Source organism: Plectropomus leopardus, chromosome 13 (assembly GCF_026936395.1).
Source record: "Plectropomus leopardus strain MGB_pleo_1.0 chromosome 13, ASM2693639v1, whole genome shotgun sequence".
Taxonomy (NCBI): domain Eukaryota; kingdom Metazoa; phylum Chordata; class Actinopteri; order Perciformes; family Serranidae; genus Plectropomus; species Plectropomus leopardus.
In genome coordinates, this window is record NC_142188.1 from 23,900,861 (window position 1) to 23,922,994 (window position 22,134).

Consider the following 22,134-nt stretch of genomic DNA (forward strand, 5'->3'; position numbering starts at 1 on the left):
ATTAATTCCACTTTCCATAGATATCATTATCACATATGTCCATTTCAAATAATTGTCCAGAAATTCACTTAGAAATCATACGGACCCCACCGCCATATGCCCCGTGAAGGCACTCCTTATAAATCCAGAATTTGACAGAGAATCATCACAATTTTATGTTTTCGTCAGTATCAAAGTATACAATTTGGTGTCCGTCCATATGTGCACTACAAGCAGAAACTGCTCATATCTAATTCAGCAGGGTTGGATCAGATTACCCTGAAATGAATTCATTCACTGAAAAAAATAAATGGAAAATTTGACAATTAATAACTGTTACGGCCACAGCCAGGGGGGCTGTAGGGGGGTTTTGGGACCCATGAAAAGATACCACATTGGACCCCACCGCCATATGCCCCGTGAATCCTGCACAAATACTATAAACAGACCTCCAGAACCCAATCAACCCATTCAAAGCCTTATAACTCTACCATTAGAGCACTGCACTTTTTACACCACTATATATATGACACTTATGCTTACTAAATAAAAGCATTTCATATGTAAGTATCTTAAACTGGCTCCACATTGACAAATTACAACATAAACATGCAAAAAGAATCAGGTTATTTTTTTATAACCTAAGGGGCTCATGTTATGACCGTAGAAAACAATATTTGCTAAGGTAATGATACTTTGAGGTGAACCATTCTTCAAAATGAGTACTTTTTTTTACTTTTGATACTTTGACACATTTTGATGATAACACCTATGAACCTTTGAATCCAGGACTTTTTCTTGTAAAGGAGTATTTTTTAGACTGTGGTATTTCTACTTCAACTTAAGTAAAAATTCTGACAACCTCTTCCACCACTGGAAATGACATCATAACCAAAGACTGAAGTGACTATCAGCTAACACGTGATTTGACGGAGTGCTGCTCACCTGCTTCAGTGTGGAGCCGGGCCGGTCCTTTGGTGCGGGTGTTTGGGGAGAGACAGGTGCTGCTGAGGATGAAGCTGCATCTGTATTTGGGCTGATACCAGACAGGGACAGCCGATTTAGAGCGAATTATTTGCTAACTGTTTGGCTATAATGATTAAATAACGGTTAAAATAGAAGTAAAATGTAAACAGAGTTTTGTGCGCAGATATTAGCTCGTGTTTAGGGGAGCAAACGCTGCCTATTTCACGTTGGACTAAACCGGCTATTTTCTACCACTCACGGTGACGCACCTTTCTTTGTGAAGCATTGGCTCTTTCTTTTCTCTCTCATGTCTTGTTTTCGGTACCCAGACTTTTCTTTTGGAGGCTGACACAGAAGCATCAGCTCCTTTGATACTCTTCACTCCGCTGTTTCACAACTTCCGTGTGCGCCAGGTGTACGGGCAGGACCGAACCATTTCACGAAAATTAAGGGGGGAGCAGGCAATACAGAGGCTCTCCTTTTTTTGTTGTTGTCAAAAACAAGAAGGGATAAAAAAAAAAATTACTCTGCCGCATGAAAGTAAAATCTCCTATTAATTTTCTGTTGAGTTTTTATTCTTAAGGTTTATATATTTTGAGTGCCCCCGTCAAACATGGGCCTTTAGAATCGTCTGAACTTTTCTGACGACCCCTACCTCATGTATCGCTATTTTGCAGATCTTTCTATTCAAATTGAAATGTGCACTACCATACACTATATAATAATATATAATTCATCCATGGTGCAGTCCCCTGCATTTGATTTCCTATGTTTTGCTAGTGGTGAAGATTGTGATGGGAGCAGTGTCCATCTGCGCCCTTCAATTAACGAGTGCATTGTCATCTTAAATGTCAAAACTATGTACACCATGTAGCTACAATTTCCAGGTTGAAAAATGTGTTTCCTCAAAACAGTGAGAAGATGTGCAAGAGGTATATATATATATATAGAGAGAGAGAGATACATTTTATTCCCTTTGGTGGGTGTGTCCAGCAGCAACCAAATTAAGCAACCAAATTCTGGTAGATGTTTACATATTGTACTTAGATTTTAAGTTATACTCCAGGCTTACTTCGGCAATATAAATACAAGTTTTACTACACCAATTAAGGCCCCTTGAATTAAATAGAATAAGTCCCGCAGCTTTAAAAGACAGTGTGCTTATGTCTCACAACAGGATGTTAAACGCACTCCTGCTTCTGTTTGAATAAATGTTTTGCCACGTTTTGTCGGGGCTGAACATACCAAGACTCTTCAAATGTCTGGCCAGCCTCAGGGGGCCGGCTGAATTACCCCTATTGCACCCTGTATGTTGGATACACTTTACATGAGATAATAGAGCATTAGTTAAAAAAATTTAAAAAGTCTCAACAATGTAAATATAATTACACATATTTTTCAAAAGTAATCACTTCCTCCTTGAGTCCAAGTGGACGTTTGAGCCAAACTTTAAGAAATTCCCTCAAGGCGTTCCAGTGATATCACGTTCACAGGAATGGGACGGACAAACACCGTGAAAACACACAGCTGTTGGCTGCGTGGAGGCATAACAAACAGAGTTTCAGGCTGATTTGGTCGATAGGGGGCTCAAGATGTGAAGACTTTAAAACCCTGAACGGCACTGATGACCAAGTTGCAAACAGCTTCCACGTTTGTCAAATGACCAGCATCGGAGCCCAGTTAACATTTTACAGCAGGTTTTATTTTGAACATACTTTCATATACAAACCAGTGACTGAGAAAATGGCTCATTTGAGGCTGTACTCTACATGTACAACATCTTGATTGAATTGTTTTTTTGTTTTTGTTTTTTAACCCAAGATCGTTTCCTCCTCACAGTTTACAGTAAACTGGAACTTGCAGGACATTTCCCTTCCCTCAGTGTTGGATGGTTAACTCATTATTTCAAAGTAGCCCCACAGTACTGCACTAATTTCCTGCTAAACACTGGACTACTGAAAATATCTGGACATGATACATCACACTGTAGTCGAGCATGTCCGCACAGTTGGGGAAAACTACATACAGTACAAGCCATTCAATTCACACAAGAGCAAACTGGCCAAAAATCAATTAGTTATTCCTAAAATGGACATCTAGAACCAAGTCTGAATTGTAATTATTAACCAAAATGGTTTACTTTGGACACATATGCTTGTAATGTTACTTCTGAAGTGTACAGGTACTTGAATCTAACAAACAGGCATTATATTTAATGGTCTGTATCACTCTACCAGCTTTGCCTTGAAATGCACAAAATTGATTCCCCAACCACACTTATCAAAAAGGAGCACTCAAACTCACGCTGCACAGTAAATTTTAAGACTGAATATATATTTTGTTTATTATAAGCATTTGTAATTTTACATCCAATGTTAAAATCGACAACATGGTGACAACCGGCTCCATTTCTCCGCCGTCCCCTCCCTCCCTGTTCCCCGAAACGAGCTTGTTAAAATAACATTTTCAAGACCTTTTTAAAGCAAAGGCACATTTGTCAATACGTGTTTTAAAAAGGAAAATAAAGGCAGGCCAGCGAGCAAAGTCAGTCTGGGAAGCAGAGAAGAAGACGTGAGAGGCTTCCACGACAGCTCCAGCGAGCCTTCAGTACCCCAACATTTGTGGAACAACACAACACAAACCTGACTTGGAGTAACGGGCCCAGACCGGGATCGTCTGAGAGGAAGGGTTGAGGGCCAGAAGGATGTGGGATGAGCGTGAAGTCGCAGGGGCAGAAGACCGGCTTGAAACCTCATTTCTCCACTCCACACTCCTTAACACTTGTCCTGAGCCTCCTAGCTATGGAGGTTATGTTTTAGTCTGTCTTGGGGGGGGGGGCGCTGTGGCCGGTCACACCCAGGCCTGCCTGGATGGTAGATGGAGGACTAGAGAGCAATTCTCCTCCCTGCCAACCCTCTTTATGGAGAGTCACGCCCCTTTGAGGCTAGCGGCTACATAGTCTACCAGTCCGACAGGAAACCAGTGGGCTGTGAGAGGTGGGACTGGACCCATGCCTGAAGGTCCTTCCCCTCCTGTGTCTCTATTGGTCCCTGATCATGGGAGGCTGAGTCAGAGAGCGGGGCTGCAGGCAAACATGCAGCTCCGCGTCATACGAACACTTTGGCGAGAGCATCTGCCCCGGCACTGGCGATGTAGCATTTAGATGGATGAAACGCCACATCGTGGATCGACTCCTCAAACTTCTTTCTGTGAGCCGTGAACTCCTGGATGCAGGTTTTACTCTCCAGATTCCACAGACGGATCGAGCAGTCATGACCTGCAGAGGACGGGACAAGTTACAAGCTATACACGGGGAACAGCAATTCAAAAATGTGAGCTTGAAACAGTTTCCCCTAAAACTTGCAATCAAACCTGTATCTTTTGCACATTTGATGTCTAGAAAAACCTTCTTTACCTTAAAATCTAAAAGGCAATATCATAGAATGACTTTACTGTACTTTAATCCTTTGAAATCTGAGTAAATTGGTCGGATTACTTTCAAAAACATGGAAAAAAGGCAATAAGACACGGCAAAAAAATTGCAAGTAATTAGTAAGAAGAAACAAGAAAAAAAGTACAGGAAATAAGAAAACTGCCAGAAAATAAGGGGGAAAAGAGAAGAAAATGTGCTTTAAAAGTGCTAAAATGCACAAAAAGAAAAACAAAATTGCCCCCCCAAAAGTGGTAGTTTATAGTAATGCTGTTGAGAATGCAAAAGGGGATATTAAAGATAAGTTTGCATCATTGTGGACATCAGCCTTCATTTTGGCTTTGATGAGTGTAGTTTTATACCTGTGTATGAGTACATTTTAGCTTGTTTTTATTTTCTGCTCTAACTTTTTGATGGCATTACTATTTGTATTTAAATTTCCTTTTATAATGTGTTTCTTGTACAAGTTTTATGTAAAGCACTCTGAACTGCTTTGTTGCCAAAATGTGCAACATAAATAAACTTGCCTCACCTTGTAGTAACTGCTTACAACAGATCTGACTGTACCAGTACAGGAAACTACTATAAATATCAGTCACATTGCCATTTATAATGCTCCTTAATGATCTATGAGTAAATGAGTAATCTCTTTTGTACAACTGCTGCAAAGACTAAACACAATTGCAGCTGTTACACAAATACTGTACACATTGTACTTTGACTAAAACGTTTTACAAGATTCTTAAAAAGGTATATTTTCTTTTACGTTCAGATGCACAGCATTGCACACACAGGTAAAAAAAAAACAAACTCCATCAACACTTGGAAAATAAAATTGCAATGATTCGCAGCCATAGCTGGGCAAAGACTTTTAACAAATCCACAGACACATTACACTCACACTTCCTGCTAGGTTGAGTCTGAGGCAGCCCATCTATCAATGAACTAATGTATAAAGGAATAACAGAGACAAGGAGACGCTGGTCATGAGGTACTTACTGCCTGACATGAGATAAAGTCCATTAGGGTCTACAGCTAAGCTTGTGACAGCGTCCAGGTGAGCCACCATGGAGTGAATCAGCTTCCCACTGTTGTTGTCAAAGAACTTGATGTGTCTGTCCTCCTGCGCGGTGATGGTGATGGGAAGAGTCGGGTGACTGAGGACCTTATTGATCTGACAGGGAGTGCCTGGTTACAAACAGACGAGCATATTAGGCACCACAAAGCAGGAGAGGGACTTTAGACCAACTGAATGAATGATCATCCTGCATAAAAGTCATTGGTAACTAAAGATCTAACCTGTGGAGATATTATGCTCTATGTGTGGAGATATTGGCTTAGTGAGTGCCTTAATAATATAGATTAATATGTATCTAGAAACCATTGTATTTCAGAATCAAACTATATTGTGGAGTTCCTCCAGGATCGATTTTTTGGCCACCTCTATTTCTCATCTATACAAATGACTTGATTTGCATGTCTGATTCTGCATTACCCAGGCTGTTTGCTGACCAGAACAAAATGATCATATCACAAGCAAACTGAGGCTTCTTGATCTGGGAAGCCAATGATTTTCTTTCACACAGAGAAAAAAGTGGCTCCAGGTGAACAAACTTTTCCCAAACGTCAAAACTCTAATTGTGTCATTTTCGGAAATAAAAATAAAAGTTATCCAAAAGGAGACGCTAAATTGTTGTTTAATAATATGGAAATCGAACAAGTCACTATTGAAAAATGTCTTGGAAAAAAATGATCATCACTAGTAGTACTTAAATAAAATAAAAAAAACATGTGTGCCATAGTTAATGTGCTCACTCAGTATGTGTGCTTCTGTGTTCATATTCATTGTTTTTCCCTATTACTACTATTTTTCCATTTTTTTCTTATTATTTCATTATGTTAAGGTAACAAATATCCATAGTATTAGGGATTTTTGTAAATCATAGAGGGGAGGTTTGACCGAACATCTCTCTAGCACATTATATGCTATGTGCTATGTTGTTACATACTTTTGTTTTTAGCATTTCCTTTGTGCAAATAGACTAAAATATGTGTGGCATATTAACTTAAGCTAAACATTGACTTAACTTGGGTAACAGGTTACCAAAATCAGTTTGAACTTTATGCAGACCGAAGCACTTGCTGGTAAACAACTTCATAACAGAGGACAGATATACCTCACATTGTTCTGAAATGCACAATATGTCTTATGACTGAAGTACTGTATCAGTGACCTAACCGACAGTTAATTTGTAAAAATTTGTAAATCAAAACACATTCAGAAGTAATAGCACAGTAAAACATTATGGATCAGGACAAATGTGTCTAATGATTTACTTCCCTACAGCCGCCACTAGATGTTACTCAAGAGCCATATTACCCGATGGTACCTAACTGACTCTGCTTCATCAATATAGTTGAATTCAACTGGGGTTAGATACCGGTTATTATCTTTACCCTAGAAATTAACAGCACTTCAGCTAGCAAACTTACCCGGCTCCAAATTGGATTCGAGACTGAGGACCAGCTGACGGGTTTCCATGTTGAAGAGGCCGATCTCCCCGTTTGTGAAGGACGTGACCAGGTGGGCAGGTTCACTGCACACCAGGTCTACTGAGGAGGGAACTCCTAGCTCTTGTACACAGAAAGAAAAATACATTTATGTTAAATATTCAATTAATTACGTATGAATAAAGAGAAACAAAGTCATGATGCAAGCTTCAAGTCAGTACTTTTGTCCTCATTGAATACTGCGAGGGCAGGGGAGGTGGTGTTCGCGTCCCACAGTCTCACAGTTCCGTCTGCCGAGCAGGAGAGGAGGCGCTGGTGTGCGCTGCTGTATACCAAACCCCAAACTGAGTCAGTGTGTCCGCACAACGCTCCACGCAGCATTGATGGGTCTGACAACAACAAACCATCAAAGTCAGTTGCTATGATTTCATTTTAAAATCCTCAGATTCAAACAAAACATGTGGCGCCGTTACCGTAAGAGTCGTAGGGGTCGATGTTGGGATTAGGGGTGTTCCAGCACTGTATAGTGCCGTCAACTCCTCCGCTAAAACACTGTTCGCCTGTACTGCTCATCACCACACTCAGCACAGCCCCCCTGGGATTTAAATAATAATAAATTAGCAAAATGTCGTTAAAATGGGAAAAAAAGGTTTTATTCATGTGCAGTGTTTTTACCTGTGGGCCCTGAATGTGTAGATCGGTTCCACATCTAAAGATGCACTCCTGTGAACAAACAATGTATCCATTACTTAATGTAACACATAAAACCAAACAGCAGCGACAACTTCATGTGTCGATGATTAGAGTCAAAATAGCTGGCGTTGATTGTACGGAACCATAAAAGGACTTACAGTTTGCGGCTATAGCAGCGATCAAATTGCACATACGGTATCACTCCGTTTTTTGTTCTAATAATATCCTTGACTCTCAAACGACTTGAGCCTCTAAAAATAAAACAATCATACAGAGTGTGTGTGGGCTGCAGAGTTGTGACTTGACATGATGAGTCTTGTGTGATTGTTGTGTGTCACATGGGGATGGTTTCGTGCAGCCGAATCATGTGACATTGCAGCAACAAAGATGAGCTATCATCTCTGTCTGACTGTATCAACCACAGAGCTTTTCTTACAAATGATGTTCACTCTGCTGCTGCAGGTATAGAGACTGAACCAAACACACTGCTGAGTGTTAGTGTCTCCAACAGAGCCCACAAGGAAGGAATGGACAGATAAATGATACAACTGGAAATATAAAACTGTCCATTTTACTTTTCTTGGCTGAAAAAATGAAACTAACAGTAGGAACTGATGAGAAATCGGTCTGGGTTTGACTGGAATAGTGTTTGGAGATATTCAGCTTGTGCTAAGTTATACTTACTTTTTGGCTGGCGCAGTCTTTTGCAGGTTCCACATCTTGAGCGTGTGGTCCTCTGAAGCAGTGACCAGGACGGGCTCCACAGGGTGAAAGGCCAGAGCCCGAATCCCATCAAAATGACTCCGCAGAGTGAATTTGGGGTTCCACGTCTTTCTCATGGCATCCTTATTGTTGCCAATCTGAGGAGGAGACACTTTATCAGACGCTCAAAATCCAATTAACTGCATTATTGCATACCATCAGCAGTCTTTGAAACTGCCTCTATCACTCATTTTGTTTGTGTTATTGTGTGTCTTTGGTGTCAAATTCAACAAAGTCAAACAATTACGCAAACTACACGTGTTCAGTGAGGTAAAATGAGCATACGACTGGATAAATGAGACTTGGATTACAGTACCTGGATTACATACTTAGAGTTGTGCGAAAGTTTGTAAACAGATGTTTACCCCTCAGGCAGATAGTACACAGTCCCCCTTAGCAGACACAACCGCTTCCAAAAAAGTACTGTTGTAACAAATGTGCATTTTCATGATGGACATGTGCAATTGATGGATGAATGTTTTTGTCTTGTTTAAGTGTTGTGTTTTACTATGTATGTATGTATTGTAGTTTTTATCATTTTTTACAATGTAGACACTGAAGTCCAAGGCAAATTTCCCACCGGGACAATAAAGTCTGTCTCATCCTATTTAATAACTTGAATTCATAAAGAATTATTCTCTGTTTTTGTATTCTTTGCTCACCATGGAAGCATGCAAGAAATGCAAAGCTTTCCTCACAAATTCAGCGTAACATGAGGACAGTGATATAAAAGTGGTTGTTTGGGTGATGCCGGTTCTTTGTATATAATGAGGAACATTGTTTAATCTCTTTCTCTCTATAAAAGCCGGCCATCACACTAAAATCAGTCTTTCCTTAAAAAAAAAACAAAAACATGCTACGACCTTTGCAGGTGTTTTTTTATATAGTGTTTGACATTAGTATTGTAAATGTGATCTCAAAAAATATCTGATATCTTCCAATATTACACTTTCAAAGCAGCCTCTCTGACGCTGCCTATAAAAATAGCTGTTTGACACGCAGGTGGCAAGTTTTCAGCATGTGATGTGACTTGGTAAATTTGCTGAGGATTAGAAGAGGAAGGTGGGATGGCTGTTTTTCATAAGGCTCCAATGATAGCATAACCAGAAATAGTTTTCCCCAGAGAAATATTTCCATGGCCCTTGAAGTCCATTATGTATTCTCCTACTCACATCGTATGCCAGACTGTCGGCTTCATTGGCTACGGTGAGTCCAGCAAGCTCCCCCAGGCCCAGCTCGCTCTCCATGGTCTCGTCTGTGCCCATTATGAACGACTTCCCTGATGTGGGCGGGAAAGTCAGAGCCTCAACTGGGGAAAAAACAAAGGAATATATAACCGCTGTGGACACAGTTCTCCAGGGATGAAGGGGGTTTAAGCCAGTCTAAGAGTTAGCCCTTAATCGCAGCAGTACCTTCATCTGGTCGGTTCCCATCATGCTCGTTGAACCGAACCGCGTTGGGCCGGGATTGGGGGGTTGAAGGTGGAGGCTGCATGTGGGACAAGTCCTCTGCATCCCTCAGGTTAGCCAGCATGTCCTGAAGCTTGGACCGGTTTGGCCCTGTTTAACAAGTCAGGTCAAGAGTGTTACCAAAGTGACACGCAGTTATGAAGAGCGGACAGGAAAAAAAAAGAGAGGCAAAAAGTACGAAAATAATAAAAAAATCTTTATTAAAAAGCTGTGAGTACAAGCTGAAAAAGAGAACAGAAAGAAGATGGAAAGAAAGCAGCACTGAAAGGGAAGAAAATAAATCAATAAAATATAGTATGTAACAGAAGAGAAAATGAAGGGAAGGCAGTGCCAGAGTCCTTGTTAGATGAATTAAGAGTCAGAAAAGGTGCTGAAATATGCTTTCTTTCAAGTGTGGGCTGTATGGAAAGGGTATTATAACATACAGCTGGATTTTGTGAGGTCTCAGCCCAGGTAGAATCATTTAGTGAACCATGTATGGATGTTTATTTTATGATTACAAGCGTTTAAAAATGTGGACCCTTAAGAGTCAAACCTTAAAGGAACAACAGACCCACAAAATGATCATTTGTGTATCTAGTCTCTCCTCGTGTTACATTGAATTTGTGAAGAAAGGTTTGTTTTTCTTGCATGCCACCATGGTAAACAAAGAATGCGAAACAGAAAATCCTTGATGAGGATGAAGTAAAAGGGGTCCGCATTTAACGACAGCAAAACTACATCAAAACATCAGTTTACAAAGTCTCACACAACTCATGCAGTATAATCCAAGTCTCATTTATCCAGTTGTATGCTCAGTACTTTCCTAAACAATACCTTTCCATCTGGGTACTGAACTAAAAGCGAAGGTGATTTATACTCACTTCATAGCTAGACTTCATTGTCAAAAACAGTTATTTTACCTCTCTGAATACAGGAGCTGTTGGTGTACTGCAGCCTTGATCAGTTAGTTTGTTTGTGTTCTTGTGACTGGTCTTTTAAAGGGTTAGTTTGGATTAAGTAAAGTCACACAACAACACAAACAAAATACATATTGAGGCAGTGGTAGACCAGCAGTTTCTGTGTTGTATGAGGTAAAATTATTGTTTTTATAAATAGAGTCTGGTTATGAAAGTGCATAGACAAGTTTTACTTTTCATTCTGCTCCCCGTCAGAAGGGCTGTCTGTTTGGGAAGTAGTAAGCATACAACTGGATAAATATCCAATTATATATATATTACATCGCAGGAGTTGTGTAAACGCATATTTGGTATAGTTTTGCTATTGTTAAATGTGGACCCTTACGAATTGAATTAATCAAGAATTTTTTTTTTTTTTACAGTTTTTGTATTCTTCATTCACCAAAAGAGAAGCAAAAGAGATAAACAAATTTTCTTCACAAATTAATCAGAATATGGAGTGAGTAACTGATATACAAATGGTTATTCACAGGGTAAAGCATTCCTTCAACCCTGTTGTGAAGACAGTATACCAAAGGTGCAACTGCCGAAAAAACATCCCTGACAGATCACCTGATGATCTCCTCCACACGCCCACTAAAGTGATAAAAGTACCAACACAGTGTTTAGATTAGAAATAGATTTCTGCTTAAACCGGAGGCGGAGAGAACCAAGTGTAAAAACTGAAAAATGGTGCTGGAATAAAACGTAGAAGAAAGTGAGATGAACCGAGTTGTTGATCTCATGATTTATCCAGTGAAAAAACACCAGCAATGCTCGGGCCTCACAAATGTGAAATCTAAGAGCTCTCAGCCACTGAATGAGGCTACATCTGAAGTGGGCTGTTACACTGAGAGCTGTAGTATTCAGCTGAGTCACTTCACTGAGTCACTGAAAAGCTTTTAATTGCAATCCATTTACAACAGCAGCAAAATTAGTTATTACTGTAGTTTCAACATGGCTGACAGATGAGGATGAGACGGTGATGTTGTTATATTATGACTAGAGAAAATGTCAATGTAGGAAACATGACTGTAGAGACTAGTGCTAACCCAGATGGGACAAAGACGGTGTGTCATCACTTCTAAATTTCACGTTAATCTCTGATATCTGACAGTGTGGACAAGATGGTGATGTGGGTGTAAATCAAAACACTAAAACAGGACAGAAAAACATGCACCAAGCATCACAGTTTGTCCAGGTAGGAAAATAAAGGTGACAGATTTTGTATGTTGAGAACATTCAACAGAAGACGGAGGAGACATTCAATATGAAATGATAGACAAAAGGACAGAGCAATGCCAAGTAGACGGCATAATAAGGAGCAGCTAAAGAAGGAGATGAGAAAAAACAGCCAAGATGTTTTGTTTTGGGCTTTTTTGGCTGAACTCAGGAAAGTCAGGCTCTACAGAAAGAGGAGGAGGAGGAGGAGGAGGAGGAGGGAGGCAGCAGCGCCTGACAAGACTTACTCTTCACCCCCTTTTTCCCCTTGCGCTCCTTTCTGTACTGCTCCTTGAGTTTGGTTATCAGGCCCGGGTCCACGTCCCAGGCCTCAGAAATGGGACCTTGCTCGTCCTTCTCTACACAGGGGGAACAAAACCAGACCGAGAGGCTGGTGAGGAACTGCTCTGGTCGAGGCCCGAGCTGCCTGGCAGGGTGGGCACGGAGCAGAGCCGTCTCTCAGACTCATACTCGCCTGGTGGTTTCTAAAACCACCAGGAGATTAGTCGCTCTTTAACCTGAGATAAGTGTCTTTTTTTTTGGCAGGCCACTACCACCTCAGTGATATTATATCCATTATAACTACTTGTTTATTTGTTTTCTTTTCTATCAAAAGAGAGTAATGGCAGGATAGTTAATGCCATGGGAGGAATTCTTTCATTTGAACATATCTGAGTCATAACAAATCTGCTCATGAAATCCTCACTGTGAAATCATTGTGATAATCACACTGTTGTATACACATGACTCAATTACTCAAACCCACGTTCAAATACAAAGAAACACCTCAGCATGACACCAAGCCCATTTTTTCTGGCTTTAGGACCAGAGAGCCTCAAAGGGAATCAGGCTGATTTGACGACACACAGGAGTGGAAGAGACATTGTGGTCACAGGCTGGCTATGGGAACACACAGTGGAAGAGATCACAAACTATGGGTTAAACAGAGAAACATCCAAACATCATGATTTATGACCACAGAGTGATATATGAATGACTCCATGAGTACTCCATGAACTGTCACCAACATCTGTTACGAGGTCAAATTTATGGGTGCAGGCAACTTATGAGATAACAGCGTAAAATATTTAGCGATATTCTCAGAGATTCTGGAACTTGTGTTATACAGTATATTTGTTGATAAAAACAAAACAAACCCCAAATTGTACAGGAGAAAATAAACACTTTGTGTAGGTACTATAACTGTATCTAGAACTGTATATGTGGTGTCATCTAATTCAAACTCAGCTCCCCTCTTGACTGATCGGTGACTCACCCCAGTCTGTGCCGTCCCCATTGCCTCTGGACTCCGGCGAGGTGTCCATCTCGTCAGGGCTGGACAGGAAGTCAAAGCCCTTCAGTGCCTCCTCTGTGTCAGGATCCTCACTGGTGTCCATACTGGCCGGAGTCGTTGACGACGGGGGCTTCTTCCTTAAGATCTGAGGAAAATATTGAGGACCGTTTTTAACAACTTATTACTTAACTTTGTGTGAGAGCAGGAGATGAAGGCCGACTGTTTTCTTACCGTCCTGGATTCCACATTAGGCCTCCCCTCGCTATCCTCTTCATCATCTTCATCGCTGAATTCAGCTGCTGCATTTTCGATGAATTTAAAGGCCTCCAGTACAGCGCTAGTGTCAGAGAGCTCAGCTTTCCTGTGGGGGAACAATGACACATTTATTACATGTAAATATTAGGCTAGGGTATAAAAAAATAACAGTAGTATCTGTATTGATTCACTACATTGTTATTAAGTTATTAGCATACATGCAGCAAATTTTTGTGTAATTTGCCCTTTAAAAGGAGCTCTACACTAAAGTCAGAGCGCATCTACGTATGAGCATTTATGAGATATAGTTTAGTATAGGCAGCATTGAAAATCACACTTTTCCTTTTTCCTTTTGCTGCAGCTGCCCTTTCAAATCATGTACTGTTGCATGCAGAATGCACACAATCAGGACATAATACTTTGTTGGACCACTTTGTTCAGACCACTGAACTTTGACCCTCTTGCTCATACGTCCATTACCTTGGAGATAAAACAAGACGACATTCGCCGAGTTCACCAAAGATGAAGGTCAACCCAGTGAGCTCTGCTGTTGTTACTTTGCAATGTATGTAGAGTTTACTTTTAAGTTATTGCTGCATACATTGTAGATTCTCACATATTATATTCACCACAGGAAATCACAAATTCTGCCATTATTATTTTCTTTTTTTCTTTCTTTTTTTTAAGATAATTTTTCGGGCTTTTTGCCTTTATTTGATAGGACAGCTTAAGCGTAAAAGGTGAAGAGAGAGAGGGGATGACATGCAGCTGCAGGTTCGAATCCGTAGCCACTGCAGGTTTGAGTACAGCCTCTGTACATGAGGCAATGACTCTACCAAATGAGCTACTAGGTGCCCGTGTCATTGTTATTTTCCTAGTTCACTTCTGTTGTTGGTAATCTTTAGGATTATTTTGTTCAATTCCTGTTTCGATTATTCCTATTTGACGAGTCATCGGTCACTTGAATTTCCTGCCGTGTGTCATTGTAGCTTATGTGAACTGTCAATGATATATTTACAACTTGGTCAATGTGACGCATCTTCCGCTGTGCAGAGGACTGTGGGTCAGAATACCCAGAAAAGCATGCTGACTTGCATACTGCAAAATGTGACTGGATGCAGGAAAACTTTGTAGTATTTTTTTGCCATATTGCATTTGACATAGTATGTGTTAGGACATACTTTATCTTTTTTGGTATACTTAATAATACTGTAGTATGGGTAAGGGAACGAACAGGTTGTCTGCATATGGCTCTCAACACGGAGGTGGCTAGCTGGGGTCTGGGGAGCAGAATGTGGGCGTGAAAACAACACCATCCAGATATCAGCAGTAACCATTGAATAAGCGCAGAGCAAAGCGGCAGCAATTAGCCAGCCGGTGGGATAAAAATGCACTTACACACATGTGCAGCCGGACCAGCAAATACAACACAGAAGTTTGGATTACAAGACACAGAGAGGTGTTGTGACATCATTTTCTGCTCAGGACGTCATTATCCCTCTATCTTGCTACTATATTTAATGCTCTGAATATTGTATAGAGCTCTATGTGCTGTTTGATTTTGGGTTGTCCCGGACAACAGTTCACATTCATAAATTGGAAAATGGACTGTCAGACAGAAACACTGATGGCTGATTTAGAGCTTCGGCAGCCAAAGATAGGCTTCACCTTCTCTTTTGGAGTTTTTGTGATGCAAAGAAGTACCACACCATGACCAAAGCTTGTTTATTGTTCGCTACATTTTTAATGAATGAGAGGGCAGCACAGATTGCACTAGTCTCTGCTTATATCAGTCTGTTTTGATTGTACCGCAACAATTCACCAGATATTCGCTGCACACTCATGTGCCCAAAAAATTGTTACTGTTAGGAGCTGAATAGACCCCACCGCACACAGTGTTACATGCAATGAACTTGTAATGTTGTTGTTTTTGTTCAGTCTATAGATTGTTCTACTTACCCTCTGGTGCCCTTTGTTGACGCGTCCGTCCCATTGACCAAAGGCTCAGTGCTGGTCCGTTCCCCCGTCCTCCCGCTTCCGTCCCCAGCTAGTCCTAGCAGCGCTCGAACCCGCTGGGACTTTACATCTAAGATAGTGTCTGTGTAGCCCACCTCCTGCAAGTACCTGAAACAGAGTCAATGAAATTAAAACTTAATGTAAATGGTCGAACCCAGTGGTTCCATACTGGTCCAATCACAATCTCCAGATTTCTCTTTAGTCATTAGTTTAAGGTCCACATGTTCCAAATGATCACATCACCAATTTTATTTTACAAAATGTAAACAACACATTGGCTTAGAAGACAAAGAACTTAAACATTGCAAGAATAAACAAAGACTGCACAAATAAAAACTATTTGCCAAAAATTCACTGTAATACAAAATAAGGTGTATTTTTTATTAACTTGAAATGTAGACGAGTCACTTGCAGTCCATTCAAAACGGATACACTTGGACATTGCAAATGAGCCTTTCATAATGCTGGAAAAGCCCATTAGATAACCTGCTCATTAATATAAGATCATTAACTACAACATGATCAGAGATGAGGCAGAGTTGAGTACTTGTTACTGTCAAAAGTGGCATGTCCTCCGGCAGTTGGCATCAGCCCTGCTGAGGCAAGATGAGCTACTCATCAAATATTACACCTACCCTGTAGGGATGAGTGCTAGCAACGTGAGCGGGCGACTGGCTGAAAGGGAGGGGTGTCTTAGCACATTATTGATCTGTCCCTTGACACAGAGTGAAAAATAAATTGGCTGCCTCATCAGCCAGCATGTTGGGGCAGATGATGTGTGAGGCTGCCGGAGCCTGGTTTATTTACACAGACTGACTGTAGAGTAGGATGATATGATAACCAAACTTCCCTGAGCCTGCTGGGTACGCTGCCAGAGAAAACAAAACAAAGAGCAGGTAATGACTGCTGCTGTCCAAGTGAGGGAGCTCTTCCCCACAATTTTTTTTCAGGCCATAGCATTTCTGGCACAGTTGTATACTTCATAAAAGCTGACACAAGTCACAATAACATTGCAGAGAAATGCAACGAGGGGCCTGGAATCTCGACACAGTTCGTTTTTAGAGCAGCAATTTAGTTTTCTAGGTTGAAGACTGTCACAGAAGGATTAAATCATGTGCACTCACTGTCTGAGGAGCTGACGCCCTTGTTTCCAGGACAGCTGATTGTTGAGCGATCCAGAAGACTCGTTCTCGTTGGCCTCATCTGCAGAAGAAGAGGCGGACACAAATCAGGGCTCCACAAACAGCACAGCCTCTGACATTATTTCCACTCTGTAAACACGACCAGAACATTCCTGCATCGCAGCATCCTGGCAACTACACACATCCAGCGCTTAGCTGCTTTCAGCAAGTCAACAGTGGATTAGAGTTAAACGGAAGAGGGTATTGCTTCTCTTTAAATTGGGGCCAGTGAAAAAACACTTAAATGTTTATTGAGATAATTACCAAACATTCTTGGACAGAACTATTATCAGTATTTGCGCTCCAAATTAGTCACCTTTATCTTCATGGTTGGATTTGGACCCGAGTTATCATTTGACAGCATGTGTAACTTTAATAGCTAGCTTAATCCAAATATTTACATCACAGTAGGTAATTACGGCCCTATTAAAACTGTGTACACATCAGCACTAGCAGTAAAAACAGAGATTTAAAATTCATTAGCGACGGCTTGTTCCTGATGTAACAAGAAGACATTTGATATTTAACGATGCATTTCAACAACTTCAAAATGGCTGGTCTCTGCTCCAACTACATCCCATGACATGCTGGAAAGAGCAGTGTCGTGTGTCTGTGCCTGCAGCATCCAGAACAACACACACTCTTTATGACTGTCTACAGCTCTGACAAAAAAAGCAATGATGGGATTCAGAGCTCACTTTGATATTTAACAACGTCAGCACTCTGCTCGCAAGTCAGCTGGGAATTTTGCACATGGCAGAGAGACGTGTTAATAAGATTTAGATGGGGTGAGTGTGTGTGTCGAGGAGGTTGATTCGGCGGGGCAGGGAGACGAGGGTCCCTCTAAAAGTGGGTCATGCCTAATTCAGGAGGGTGAGGAGCGGGCAGGTGCACCACCATACGAACAACACCTCCCACTCCTCATCTCTCCCTCTTCCATCCCCTCCACCTCACACCTCTCCCCTCCACCTCCCCCCCATTCATCAACACTTCAAGGGCTCGGGTGCTTTGAACAGCCCTCATGAATAGAGATGAGGAGAGAGGAGAGGAAATGTCGCAATCTGACTTAATGATGGCAGAGGACTTGAACATGAGAGGCCAATTAAACTACAATAATATAACAAGGAGCAGGTAGTGTACTGATACAGGAGTGATACCGAGGAAACACTCTGCACTGTAATGTGGAGAGAGTGAACACTACAAAGTGAGAACAGCATTTTAGGTGTTTAATGGGACAGTTCAGCCCTAAATTAAAAAATATTTTCTGTGCAGAGTTTGCATGTTCTCCCCGTGTCTGCGTGGGTTCTCTCCAGGGTCTCCGGCTTCCTCCCACAGTCCAAAGACATGCAGCTCAGGTTGATTGGTGACTCTAAATTGCCCTTAGGTGTGACTGTGAGAGTGTATGGTTGTCTGTCTATATGTGTCGGCCCTGCGGTAGTCTGGCGACCTGTCCAGGGTGTACCCTGCTTTCCGCCCGATGACAAACGGTTACAGAAAATGATTGACTGACTGACTAGTACTGCTATTTATCAAATTAGATTGTTTTGTTGTAAGTTGCAGAGTGTTGAACATATCGGCTGTCGAGATGTCTGCCTTTTCTCCAATATTTTAGAACAAGATGGACCTAGGTTTTGGTGGTCAAAGCGCCAAAAATGAATAAATTAATTACTTAAGTTAAGTTAAAAAAACAAACAAAAAACAGCAATGTCTCTTTCTAGCAATCATGACCCAATTCTTCAAGATAATCCACAGACCTTGGCCCCTCCAAACTACTTTAAACTACACCCGCAAACCCTATCACCCCAAGAAAGGAAGATTGCATCTACAGCCATCTCACCTAGCACCACGTTACACCTAGCGTACGTTGCACCTAAGTTAAACACAAAGACACAGATTTTTTACATCTTGGGCTGTCACAAGCACGAGCTTCTCGTCCATGAGGAGATGCATGCTTCCTTCTCTGTAGAGATTTAGTTGGTTGATGTCATTTGGTTGAGAGAAAACAGTTCCTACATGAAACTGCTCATAACAAGGTCTGTGGAGTAATTGGGTCATGATGTCTGTAAAAAGTCATTTCTGTTGAGTTTTTTAATTCAATTTCATTTCATTTTATTTAATGTTTTTGCCAATTTGAGCACCACAAGCCCAGTGCCATCTAGTTCTATTATACTGGATGATCCCTTCAGCGGATCTCCAACACACAGAAACTCACACCAAAGAAATCCGAACTGATAAATAGCACTACAGGTAAAAGGAAAAACATGTATACTGTGTTTTTGGGTGAATTGTCCCTTTGAGCTATAATTATGTAGGCTGAGTAGATATTTTGGTGTTTAGCCATGCTGAGAGATTTGCTTTAATTTTCCAAGTTTCAAAAAGTTTCAGAATGGAATTTCGTTTGTAGTGCTCACAGCACTACTACAGCACTTAATTGTTGAGTCAATAAATCGTCAGAAAATAGTTAAAAAAAAAAAAAAAGTCTCATCATGATCTCCTAAAGTCCAAGGTGATGTCCTTAAATTGGCAGCAACCCAAAGAGATACAGTTTACATGACATGAAAAGAAAAGCAGAAAATGATGACAACTGAGATGCTTAAAGTAGGTCATGTTTTGGATTTTTCCAGGAAACATTGCTGTTGGATTTCCTTAAATGCAAATTTGCAATGTTTTGAGCACCACATATGTGATTGGAAACAGAATTATCCGAGGCAGATATCCCAAAATGTGGGCAAACGAAACCGGAACTATTTGCATAGCTGCATGGCTAGATACTAGTAGAGGCAAGTGAATTTGTTTTCATAATTTGGGTGAACCAGCCAACCTTTCTTACACATACCATAACAAACACTCAACTTATTATATTTTCAATCAGTTTGATCAGATTTTTTTAAACATTGCCAGTACATCCATAACAACAATGGCACTCTGCATTCAGGAAAGGAAACAGACAAGAAAGCTACCGAGGCAAACAAGATTCAACATGAATGCAGCCTTCGCATGCGTACCAGTCCTGTCACTTGAGGTATGAAAACTCAACAATCACAGTGATTTACTCTGAAGAGGGAGGAGTTGGCTGTTTGAGCCACCATAGACTTACCAGAGTCGTAGCTCGGAGGCTTCATGTCACCTTGATTTAACTCTGTCCCATATTTTAACTTGTGGTACTTTGCTCTGGAGGGAAGAAAAAAAAGGTGGAGGCAGACAAATAAGCAAACAGGGCTGATCAAAAAGGTCTGAGAAGAAGCTATTTAAAAACACTCATTATGCACGGCATCTGCATACGCTTTGAAAGTCAGCCCAACACCAAGTTGCTCTACTTCTCACAAACACGTTTGCTTTTTAGACAGCATCACTTGCATGTAGGGCTGTTTTGAAATCAGTATCACAACATTAAACAGTATCTTAAGATAATATGTATTATGATATAGGAAACACGGCTGCAACCAACAATCATTGTCATTATTGTTTAATTGGTTCTAATGTCAGTGAAAAATTCCCATCATAATTTCAAAGTTGATATATTTAAATTTTTGTCTGATATTCAGATATAGGATATTAAATTTACTATCAAAGCAGACTAAGAAAAATGGCAAATATTTGAATTTGAGCAGCTGGAAGCAGGACATTTTTGACTTTTGCTAGCTCAAAATGGGATTAAGATTGCAATGTCGCCCCAACAACAACAATCACTTCCGGGTAGACAACCTTGGAGGACATCTGAAGATATTTAAAATCTGCAAACTTTTTTATTTCTACTGTTATTTTCAGCTGTAACTTTAACATTTAAAAATGTATTGTTAAACACAATGGTTTGACCTATCTGACGTTTCTGCTGTGCACTGTGTTGCTTTGTTAGCATCTTTAATAAATCAAATCTACTGATCTACAGTACCTAAACTATGTACTGCTATGGGTGGGGCCGTAGCAAAATGTATTGCAGTCACTTTTTAAAAAATCTGTTTGAATATAATCTAACATTATATTTGGAATATTTTCTCTGCTTTACCTTACACACTGACCAGTCGAGGCAGCAGTGGACCAGGAACTACCTGGTACTGCAAATTAAAATGATTGTTTTTGTCATCAGAGTCTGGTGGCTTTGAGACAGCTTAAGTTTCCCGTTGGACAAGGCGGTGAAAATATGCTCATTGTAGCACACACTTAAACTGATACAGCTTTTTTTAGGGAGGCCTAAAAGAGTCTGCTCAGAGCAGTTTCATTTTACATACATGAAATGTACGCTTTATGTATGAAGTCTGAGTTTTCTATAGTAACTTGATAGACTGACGAATTCATTAACTAGCCTGATTGTTGACTGTTCAAATTCGATTATTAAACTGAGGTCCATGAAGTTTTATCGTTAGACTCTTCATACATGTACATCAAAAACTTAAATCACTTCTTTATTTGTTTGGTATTTAAATTTGCTTGGAATTATTAGTTAAGATATATAATACATGAAAACAATATTACAAAACATATCAAAATATGACTCCAATAAAGACAATGAACAACAACAACAACAAAAAATATAAATGGAATAAAATATATAGTGAAAAAGCAAAGTGTGGCTTTTGTTTGTTCCTGCCTTTGCAATACTGAGATTTCCTCCAATGGCTGCACACATCAGTGTTGAAGAGTCAACACGAGATCTCTCTCACACCTTTTAGTTGACACAGCCTCCACCACACTCCTACCCTCATGATCCAGAGGAAGCCACCCCCATCCAGATCAAATTCATTTTAAATTGGGTACATCCTACATTCAGAAAGCCATTTCTGATATTGCTTTCAGATACCCTCGGAGACATGACCTGTTGCTTAGCAACCATAGAGAGTGGTAGTAATTCTGGGTTAAGTGTTGCTCCTGAGTCTGCGATGATCTCACTGGAGGAAAGTAGATAAATATACACTACAAACAGCCAGAGGACAATTCCATACTTAACAAACCCAATGATGATGTTCCTCCTTCCAGGCTGGCAAAATGTAACTAACCTCTGAGTTGACTGCAGGAAAGGCAGAGCACTAACCTCTTCTGACGCCTGTCGAACTCCGGCATGTTACGGCTCTCACTAGCAAAGACAAACCAGAAGCTCCCAGCTGAAGTAAAGTAACTGCAGCCAGTTGTTTTACTTGTTATCCATCCATCCTGGTTTTTACTTTTCTATTTGTAACCTTTACTAAGCAAGGGAGGACTTTGCTGATCACTCATGCTCATTTCAGAAATGCTTTACTTTGCATTCAAAGAATTCCACACATTCCCAACTTAAAGTTACCAAACAACACCTGAGTCGTCCACTGTTTGGCCAAAAACAAAATTCCCCCATATTTTCACAAACAAAACTTCAAAACTTTTCAAGGATACAAATTTCCACTTTGGAAAAGCACGTGCTTCACTGTGTCTGCAGCACCTGACCAGA

The 22,134-nt window shown here is 40.6% G+C and overlaps 1 protein-coding gene and 1 long non-coding RNA gene across 3 annotated transcripts in view; both read right to left on the reverse strand.

The window, feature by feature from the left end:
• Positions 1–1,350, reverse strand: part of LOC148187715 (uncharacterized) — a 28,924-nt gene extending 27,574 nt beyond the window's left edge. The window contains exons 1-2 of the long non-coding RNA XR_015778357.1: positions 1,215–1,350; positions 925–1,015 (exon numbers count right to left, since the gene is read on the reverse strand). This is a non-coding gene — a long non-coding RNA (uncharacterized LOC148187715). The remainder of the gene's footprint in view (positions 1–924; positions 1,016–1,214) is intronic.
• A 1,275-nt stretch (positions 1,351–2,625) lies between these two features.
• Positions 2,626–22,134, reverse strand: part of LOC121954363 (striatin) — a 39,404-nt gene continuing 19,895 nt past the window's right edge. Inside the window, exons 3-17 of one of the 2 annotated variants that reach the window (XM_042501817.2) lie at positions 19,813–19,886; positions 16,659–16,737; positions 15,478–15,642; positions 13,495–13,624; positions 13,246–13,408; positions 12,218–12,328; positions 9,754–9,900; positions 9,514–9,650; positions 8,264–8,439; positions 7,562–7,609; positions 7,360–7,481; positions 7,108–7,275; positions 6,869–7,009; positions 5,375–5,563; positions 2,626–4,222 (exon numbers count right to left, since the gene is read on the reverse strand). In XM_042501817.2, the coding sequence (XP_042357751.1) occupies positions 4,053–4,222; positions 5,375–5,563; positions 6,869–7,009; positions 7,108–7,275; positions 7,360–7,481; positions 7,562–7,609; positions 8,264–8,439; positions 9,514–9,650; positions 9,754–9,900; positions 12,218–12,328; positions 13,246–13,408; positions 13,495–13,624; positions 15,478–15,642; positions 16,659–16,737; positions 19,813–19,886 (2,020 nt within the window). In that variant the 3' untranslated portion in view covers positions 2,626–4,052. The remainder of the gene's footprint in view (positions 4,223–5,374; positions 5,564–6,868; positions 7,010–7,107; positions 7,276–7,359; positions 7,482–7,561; positions 7,610–8,263; positions 8,440–9,513; positions 9,651–9,753; positions 9,901–12,217; positions 12,329–13,245; positions 13,409–13,494; positions 13,625–15,477; positions 15,643–16,658; positions 16,738–19,812; positions 19,887–22,134) is intronic. The other variant, XM_042501818.2, reaches the window with a different exon arrangement.